We start from the raw sequence: 10000 nt of genomic DNA, 5'->3' as shown, positions 1-10000 counted from the left end.
ACACACATCTCAGTCTAACACCGGCAGAGCTCTAAACTATACGTTCATTCACAAATACACACATCTCAGTCTAACACCGGTGAGCTCTAAACTATAACGTTCATTCACAAATACACACATCTCAGTCTAACACCGGCAGAGCTCTAAACTATAATGCTCATTCACAAATACACACATCTCAGTGTAACACCGGTAGAGCTCTAAACTATAGTTCATTCACAAATGCACACATCTCAGTGTAACACAGGCAGAGCTCTAAACTATAAGTTCATTCAAAAATACACACATCTCAGTCTAACACCGGTAGAGCTCTAAACTATAATGTTCATCCACAAATACACACATCTCAGTCTAACCCCGGCAGAGCTCTAAACTATACGTTCATTCACAAATACACACATCTCAGTGTAACACCGGCAGAGCTCTAAACTATACGTTCATTCACAAATACACACATCTCAGTCTAACACAGGTAGAGCTCTAAACTATATTCACAAATACACACCATCTCAGTCTAACACAGGTAGAGCTCTCAAACTATAATGTTCATTCACAAATACACACATCTCAGTCTAGCACCGGCAGAGCTCTAAACTATACTGTTCATTCACAAATACACACATCTCAGTCTAACACCGGCAGAGCTCTAAACTATAATGTTCATTCACAAATACACACATCTCAGTCTAACACCAGCAGAGCTCTAAACTATACGTTCATTCACAAATACACACATCTCAGTCTAGCACAAGCAGAGCTCTAAACTATACGTTCATTCACAAATACACACATCTCAGTCTAACACCAGCAGAGCTCTAAACTATAATGCTCATTCACAAATACACACATCTCAGTCTAACACCGGCAGAGCTCTAAACTATAATGTTCATTCACAAATACACACATCTCAGTCTAACACCAGCAGAGCTCTAAACTATACGTTCATTCACAAATACACACATCTCAGTGTAACACCGGTAGAGCTCTAAACTATACGTTCATTCACAAATACACACATCTCAGTCTAACACCAGCAGAGCTCTAAACTATAATGTCATTCACAAATACACACATCTCAGTCTAACACCGTAGAGATCTAAACTATACGTTCATTCACAAATACACACATCTCAGTGTAACACCGGTAGAGCTCTAAACTATAGCGATTCACAAATACACACATCTCAGTGTAACACCGGCAGAGCTCTAAACTATAAGTTCATTCACAAATACACACATCTCAGTCTAACACAGGTAGAGCTCTAAACTATACGTTCATTCACAAATACACACATCTCAGTCTAACACCAGCAGAGCTCTAAACTATAATGTTCATTCAAAAATACACACATCTCAGTCTAACCCCGCAGAGCTCTAAACCATATCGTTCATTCACAAATACACACATCTCAGTGTAACACCGGAGAGCTCTAAACTATACGTTCATTCACAAATACACACATCTCAGTCTAACACAGGTAGAGCTCTAAACTATATTCACAAATACACACATCTCAGTCTAACACCAGCAGAGCTCTAAACTATAAGTTCATTCACAAATACACACATCTCAGTCTAACACAGGTAGAGCTCTATAATGTTCATTCACAAATACACACATCTCAGTCTAACACCAGCAGAGCTCTAAACTATACTGCTCATTCACAAATACACACATCTCAGTCTAGCACAAGCAGAGCTCTAAACTATAATGTTCATTCACAAATACACACATCTCAGTCTAACACCAGCAGAGCTCTAAACTATACCGTTCATTCACAAATACACACATCTCAGTCTAACAACGGCAGAGCTCTAAACTATACGTTCATTCACAAATACACACATCTCAGTCTAACACCGGCAGAGCTCTAAACTATAATGTTCATTCACAAATACACACATCTCAGTCTAACACCGGGCAGAGCTCTAAACTATAATGTTCATTCAAAAATACACACATCTCAGTCTAACACAGGTAGAGCTCTAAACTATACGTTCATTCACAAATACACACATCTCAGTCTAACACAGGTAGAGCTCTAAACTATAATTCTCATTCACAAATACACACATCTCAGTCTAACACCAGCAGAGCTCTAAACTATAATGTTCATTCACAAATACACACATCTCAGTCTAACACCGGCAGAGCTCTAAACTATAAGTTCATTCAAAAATACACACATCTCAGTCTAACACAGGTAGAGCTCTAAACTATACGTTCATTCACAAATACACACATCTCAGTCTAACACAGGTAGAGCTCTAAACTATAAGCTCATTCACAAATACACACATCTCAGTCTAACACCGGCAGAGCTCTAAACTATACTGCTCATTCACAAATACACACATCTCACTAACACAGGTAGAGCTCTAAACTATAGTTCATTCACAAATACACACATCTCAGTCTAACACCGGTAGAGCTCTAAACAGCGCCATTCACAAATACACACATCTCAGTCTAACACCGGCAGAGCTCTAAACTATAACGTTCATTCACAAATACACACATCTCAGTGTAACACCGGTAGAGCTCTAAACTATACGTTCATTCACAAATACACACATCTCAGTCTAACACCGGTAGAGCTCTAAACTATAATTTCATTCACAAATACACACATCTCAGTCTAACACCGGCAGAGCTCTAAACTATAACGTTCATTCACAAATACACACATCTCAGTGTAAACCGGTAGAGCTCTAAACTATAGTCTCATTCACAAATGCACACATCTCAGTGTAACACAGGCAGAGCTCTAAACTATACGTTCATTCAAAAATACACACATCTCAGTCTAACACCGGTAGAGCGTTAAACTATAATGTTCATTCACAAATACACACATCTCAGTCTAACACCGGGCAGCGTCTAAACTATACGTTCATTCACAAATACACACATCTCAGTGTAACACCGGCAGAGCTCTAAACTATACGTTCATTCACAAATACACACATCTCAGTCTAACACAGGTAGAGCTCTAAACTATATTCACAAATACACACATCTCAGTCTAACACAGGTAGAGCTCTAAACTATACGTTCATTCACAAATACACACATCTCAGTCTAACACCGGTAGAGCTCTAAACTATACGTTCATTCACAAATACACACATCTCAGTCTAACACCGCAGAGCTCTAAACTATAATGTTCATTCACAAATACACACATCTCAGTCTAACACCGGTAGAGCTTCTAAACTATAATGTTCATTCACAAATACACACATCTCAGTCTAACACCGGCAGAGCTCTAAACTATACGTTCATTCACAAATACACACATCTCAGTGTAACACCGGTAGAGCTCTAAACTATACGTTCATTCACAAATGCACACATCTCAGTGTAACACAGGCAGAGCTCTAAACTATACGTTCATTCAAAAATACACACATCTCAGTCTAACACCGGTAGAGCTCTAAACTATACGTTCATTCACAAATACACACATCTCAGTCTAACACCGGCAGAGCTCTAAACTATACGTTCATTCACAAATACACACATCTCAGTGTAACACCGGCAGAGCTCTAAACTATACGTTCATTCACAAATACACACATCTCAGTCTAACACAGGTAGAGCTCTAAACTATATTCACAAATACACACATCTCAGTCTAACACAGGTAGAGCTCTAAACTATACGTTCATTCACAAATACACACATCTCAGTCTAGCACCGGCAGAGCTCTAAACTATACGTTCATTCACAAATACACACATCTCAGTCTAACACCGGCAGAGCTCTAAACTATACGTTCATTCACAAATACACACATCTCAGTCTAACACCAGCAGAGCTCTAAACTATACGTTCATTCACAAATACACACATCTCAGTCTAGCACAAGCAGAGCTCTAAACTATACGTTCATTCACAAATACACACATCTCAGTCTAACACCAGCAGAGCTCTAAACTATACGTTCATTCACAAATACACACATCTCAGTCTAACACCGGCAGAGCTCTAAACTATACGTTCATTCACAAATACACACATCTCAGTCTAACACCAGCAGAGCTCTAAACTATACGTTCATTCACAAATACACACATCTCAGTGTAACACCGGTAGAGCTCTAAACTATACGTTCATTCACAAATACACACATCTCAGTCTAACACCAGCAGAGCTCTAAACTATACGTTCATTCACAAATACACACATCTCAGTCTAACACCGGTAGAGATCTAAACTATACGTTCATTCACAAATACACACATCTCAGTGTAACACCGGTAGAGCTCTAAACTATACGTTCATTCACAAATACACACATCTCAGTGTAACACCGGCAGAGCTCTAAACTATAATGTCATTCAAAAATACACACATCTCAGTCTAACACCGGCAGAGCTCTAAACTATACGTTCATTCACAAATACACACATCTCAGTGTAACACCGGCAGAGCTCTAAACTATACGTTCATTCACAAATACACACATCTCAGTCTAACACAGGTAGAGCTCTAAACTATATTCACAAATACACACATCTCAGTCTAACACCAGCAGAGCTCTAAACTATACGTTCATTCACAAATACACACATCTCAGTCTAACACAGGTAGAGCTCTAAACTATACGTTCATTCACAAATACACACATCTCAGTCTAACACCAGCAGAGCTCTAAACTATACGTTCATTCACAAATACACACATCTCAGTCTAGCACAAGCAGAGCTCTAAACTATACGTTCATTCACAAATACACACATCTCAGTCTAACACCAGCAGAGCTCTAAACTATACGTTCATTCACAAATACACACATCTCAGTCTAACACCGGCAGAGCTCTAAACTATACGTTCATTCACAAATACACACATCTCAGTGTAACACCGGTAGAGCTCTAAACTATACGTTCATTCACAAATACACACATCTCAGTGTAACACCGGCAGAGCTCTAAACTATACGTTCATTCACAAATACACACATCTCAGTCTAACACCAGCAGAGCTCTAAACTATACGTTCATTCACAAATACACACATCTCAGTCTAACACCAGCAGAGCTCTAAACTATAATCTTATTCACAAATACACACATCTCAGTCTAACACCAGCAGAGCTCTAAACTATAATGTTCATTCACAAATACACACATCTCAGTCTAGCACAAGCAGAGCTCTAAACTATACGTTCATTCACAAATACACACATCTCAGTCTAGCACCAGCAGAGCTCTAAACTATACGTTCATTCACAAATACACACATCTCAGTCTAGCACAAGCAGAGCTCTAAACTATAGTTCATTCACAAATACACACATCTCAGTCTAGCACAAGCAGAGCTCTAAACTATTTCATTCACAAATACACACATCTCAGTCTAACACCGCAGAGCTCTAAACTATACTGTTCATTCACAAATACACACTCTCAGTCTAACACCGGCCAGAGCTCTAAACTATACTTCATTCACAAATACACACATCTCAGTCTAACACCAGCAGAGCTCTAAACTATACGTTCATTCACAAATACACATCATCTCAGTCACCCCGCAGAGCTCTAAACTATACGTTCATTCACAAATACACACATCTCAGTCTAACACAGGTAGAGCTCTAAACTATAGTCTCATTCACAAATACACACATCTCAGTCTAACACAGGTAGAGCTCTAAACTATACGTTCATTCACAAATACACACATCTCAGTCTAACACAAGTAGAGCTCTAAACTATACGCTTCATTCACAAATACACACATCTCAGTCTAACACAGGTAGAGCTCTAAACTATAAGTTCATTCACAAATACACACATCTCAGTCTAACACAGGTAGAGCTCTAAACTATAGTTCATTCACAAATACACACATCTCAGTCTAACACAGGTAGAGCTCTAAACTATAAGTTCATTCACAAATACACACATCTCAGTCTAACACCGGCAGAGCTCTAAACTATAGTTCATTCACAAATACACACATCTCAGTCTAACACAGGTAGAGCTCTAAACTATACTTCATTCACAAATACACACATCTCAGTCTAACACCGCAGAGCTCTAAACTATACGTTCATTCACAAATACACACATCTCAGTCTAACACCAGCAGAGCTCTAAACTATACGTTCATTCACAAATACACACATCTCAGTCTAACACCAGCAGAGCTCTAAACTATACGTTCATTCATAAATACACACATCTCAGTCTAACACCGGCAGAGCTCTAAACTATACGTTCATTCACAAATACACACATCTCAGTCTAACACAGGTAGAGCTCTAAACTATACGTTCATTCACAAATACACACATCTCAGTCTAACACCGGCAGAGCTCTAAACTATACGTTCATTCACAAATACACACATCTCAGTCTAACACCAGCAGAGCTCTAAACTATACGTTCATTCACAAATACACACATCTCAGTCTAACACAGGTAGAGCTCTAAACTATACGTTCATTCATAAATACACACATCTCATTCTAACGAGCTGCTCTGTTAAACCCACCAAAGACAAGAGAAGGTCCGTTTTGATTACCCACCTTCCCCTGGGCCGGGGGTCTGATGCCGCGGGGCTGCCTGTGGTCCTCGGGGGGCTGCGCGGTCCCGGTCCTGCCCAGCCGAGAGAGCCCTTCCTGGGGCACAGCGTCTGGTCAGCGGCCTCTGAGCTGCTGACCTCCAGGCCGCGGATGAACACGCCCGTGTTTCCTCGGCGCGCCGGCTCGCTCAGGGCGCGGTGGCACGGCGAGTAGCGCGCCGCCTCGGGCGTGGACGGGCAGTCGAAGCTCTGCGTCTTCCTGAGCGTCTGGCGCCGGACGGACGACAGGAAGGACGAGGAAGAGGAGACGCGAGGAAGAGAGGGGCTGGGGGAGCAGCTTTCTGCCGAGACATCGGAGGAAACGCTTCGGAACAGACGCTGCAGCATCGGCGTGCGCTGTGGCGTCTGCTGTGGCGTCTGTTGTGGCGTGCGCTGTGGCGTCTGCTGTGGCGTCTGCTGTGGCGTGCGCTGTGGCGTGGAGGAGGTGAGGGGAAGCAGCGAGGAAGGACGAGGAGGCGAGGAGGAGGTGTTGCTGTCCTCCTCCGTCTCGTGGACGCCCCAGAGTCCCGACAGCGTTCTCCTGGAGGAGGAGGAGGCGGAGTCAGAGCGCCGGCGCCGGGACGAGTCCCGTGTGTGCAGCGCGGCCTCCATCTTCCTGTCGAACATCCTCTTGGTCTCCTGACACTTGGACCAGGCGAAGCTCCACTGGCGGAGGCCGCGCTCGCCGCGCAGCTCGCCGGCCACCGCCTGCATCTCCTGGAAACGGGCGTCCGGAATGGGCGTGTGCTGGCGCTGGTAGTCCTCCAGACAGCCAATCACAGCAGAGCATTTGTCCGGCAGCGTGCAGTCCTCCATACTGACAGCAGCTAGCTGACGCATGCCCTCCAGGGCCCAGCCATACGCCTGAAAACACACACACACACACACACACACAGAGATACACACACACACACACACACACACACACACACACACACACACACACACAGGATGCAGTTACAGCTCAGTACCTGTCTATATACTTTAGTTTACTAAACATAGTTTTCACTGTCAAGTGTAGGTTTAACCCTGTGCACGTGTGTGTGTGTGTGGGTGTGTATGTGTGCATGTGTGTGCGTACCGTGTGTGTGCGGTTTGTGTGGAATTGTGTGTGTATGTGTACGTGTGTAAAGGTGTTGTGTTGTGTGTATGGTTATGTGTGTGTGTCGTGTGTTTTGTGTGTGTATGTGTGTATTGTTGTTTGTTTGTTGGTTGTATGTATTTGTTGGTGTGTGTTTTTGTTTGTATTGTGTGTTGTGTTGTATGTTGTTGTTGTGGTGTGTGTGTTCTTGGTGTGTATTTGTGAGTTGTTTGTTGTGTGTATGGGGTGTGTGTTGTGCGTGTTTGTGTGTGTGGGTGTGGGGGGGTGTGGTGTGTGTGTGGGGTGTGTTGTGTTATTTGTGGTTGTGTTGTTTGTGTGTGATTATTGTGTGATTATTTTTTGGTTTGTTGTGTTTGTTTGATTGTATAGATGATGTTATTATATTGTTATTGGTGTGTTGTGTGTGTATGTGTATAGGTGTATATTATTATTATATTATTATTGTATTATTGTGTATGGTGTGTTGTGTTCAGTTATTGTATGTGTGTGTGTGTGTGTGTTGTGTGTGTATTGTTGTGTATGTGTCATTATGTGTGTGTGTGTGTGTGTGTGTGTGTGTGTGTGTTTTGTTTTGTGTGTTGTTGTGTGTGTGGGTTGGTGTGTTGGTTGTGTGTGTGTGTTGTGTGTGTGTGTTGTGAGGTCATGTGTGTGTGTGTGTGTTGGTTGGTGTGTGTTGTGGGTGGTGTTTGTTGTGTGGTATGTGTGGGTTGTGTTGTGTGTGTGTGTGGTGGTGGTGGTGTTTTTGTTTGTTGAAGTACAAAGGAGCGACACACCCTTTTCTTGAGGTGGAGGAGAGAGTGAGGCAATAAAAAGAGAGAGGCCCCTCACACACACACACACCACACACACACACACACATTACCTCACCACTAAAACAGCCCCCTGGTAAAGCTGTGGGTTGTTTAGTAGTCTGGACAGAGACATGTAGAGAGCTCTTCTATCAGTCAGAGGTCTAACAGAGCTCTCAGTAACTGTCCACCTCCTCCAAGGTAAAACATGCTGCTCTCACTGCTCACCCTTGTTCTTCTATCTCCAAAGGATTGTCAACTTCTAGAGTTTCTAGAGCTTCAAGAGTAAAGTCACACATAGAGCCTGACCAATTTAGGCATTTTCCAAACTATCAGTATGGATACAGTGACAATATATTTAAAAGTAATGGAGTCCAGTGAGTTTCTGTACTATGTTGATTCCTCTACTGTGTGACAGTAGTCGGTGGTTATGACCAATGGTTAGCCTATTGTTATAAGCGTCTGCTACTGAACATAACGTGAGCTACAGGTAATGGAGCCTCTTTATGGTTATTGGTGTTCTTTAGAAATAAACACGGACAAATAGAGTCTTTAAACTCTTCAGATGTAAAGAGTTATTCTCTGTCAGGTGAGTCAGAGATGAATGGGAGCCAATGGGATGCTAGGAGGTGATGCTAAGCGAGGAGTTGATGCTAACGGGAGGTGATGCTAGCGGGAGGTGATGCTAGGGAGGGAGATGCTGGGAGGTGATGCTAACGGGGGTGATGCTAACGGGGAGGTGATGCTAGCGGGGAGGAGATGCTAACGGGAGGTGATGCTAACGGGAGGTGATGCTAACGGGAGGTGATGCTAACGGGAGGTGATGCTAACGGGAGGAGATGGCTCGGTAGCATCAGAATGGCGCCATAGGAGAAGCTAACCCTCTTGGTTCTGAGTGTTGGCGTTGTAGAGTTGGTCCACCAGAGGGCGCTCTACACTCGTGTTTAACCCTTTAAGTTTCATATCTGAAGTTTGTATTTTTATACATTTTATTTATCCGAAATTCAATATATTTTGATGATCTGTTGAGACAATAAAACTATTATTTTTAAACTGTATATTTTAGATTTAAACTTATAACATTATTTTAGTGAGGACTCATAAATAACTACAAATAACTAATGTTAAGGAAATGGAGATGGTTATGTTTTGTTAGGTGTTTCTGGATATATATCGTCACAAAAATGTTGAAAACCGACAAAAATTGGTTACAATATTTTCTGTTTTCAACTCCTACAAGCTGCAAAGAAAGTTGTCTAAACTATTAAATTAATCTCCAACTATTTTGGTAATTGATTATAATCGGTTTGGTTAATAATCGGTAAATGAACAGACTGGTGTGATGTCAGCTTGTTCAATCTGAGATCACTTCTGCTGCCGGAGATTCAACTCTCGTGTGGACTGAGATCGTTTTTGTCTCAAAACGCTGCTTAAAAATAAAGAGCAAGCTGTGTGGCTGTAGGGTCAGACACACACACACACACACACACACACACACACACACACACACACACACACACACACACACTCTCTGAC

The 10000-nt window shown here is 42.3% G+C and overlaps 1 protein-coding gene across 1 annotated transcript in view; it reads right to left on the bottom strand.

Annotated features, from left to right (window-relative positions):
• Nucleotides 1–10000, bottom strand: part of LOC120555313 (puratrophin-1-like) — a gene marked incomplete at its 3' end in the record, with an annotated part of 18181 nt that overhangs the window by 2369 nt on the left and 5812 nt on the right. Inside the window, 1 exon segment of the mRNA XM_039793976.1 lies at nt 6540–7438. Coding sequence (XP_039649910.1) covers nt 6540–7414 — 875 coding nt within the window.

Source organism: Perca fluviatilis, unplaced genomic scaffold (assembly GCF_010015445.1).
Source record: "Perca fluviatilis unplaced genomic scaffold, GENO_Pfluv_1.0 PFLUV_unplaced_scaf_72, whole genome shotgun sequence".
Lineage (NCBI taxonomy): Eukaryota > Metazoa > Chordata > Actinopteri > Perciformes > Percidae > Perca > Perca fluviatilis.
Note: the sequence above shows the minus strand (reverse complement) of the source record. Positions and strands in the feature narration are given on the sequence as shown.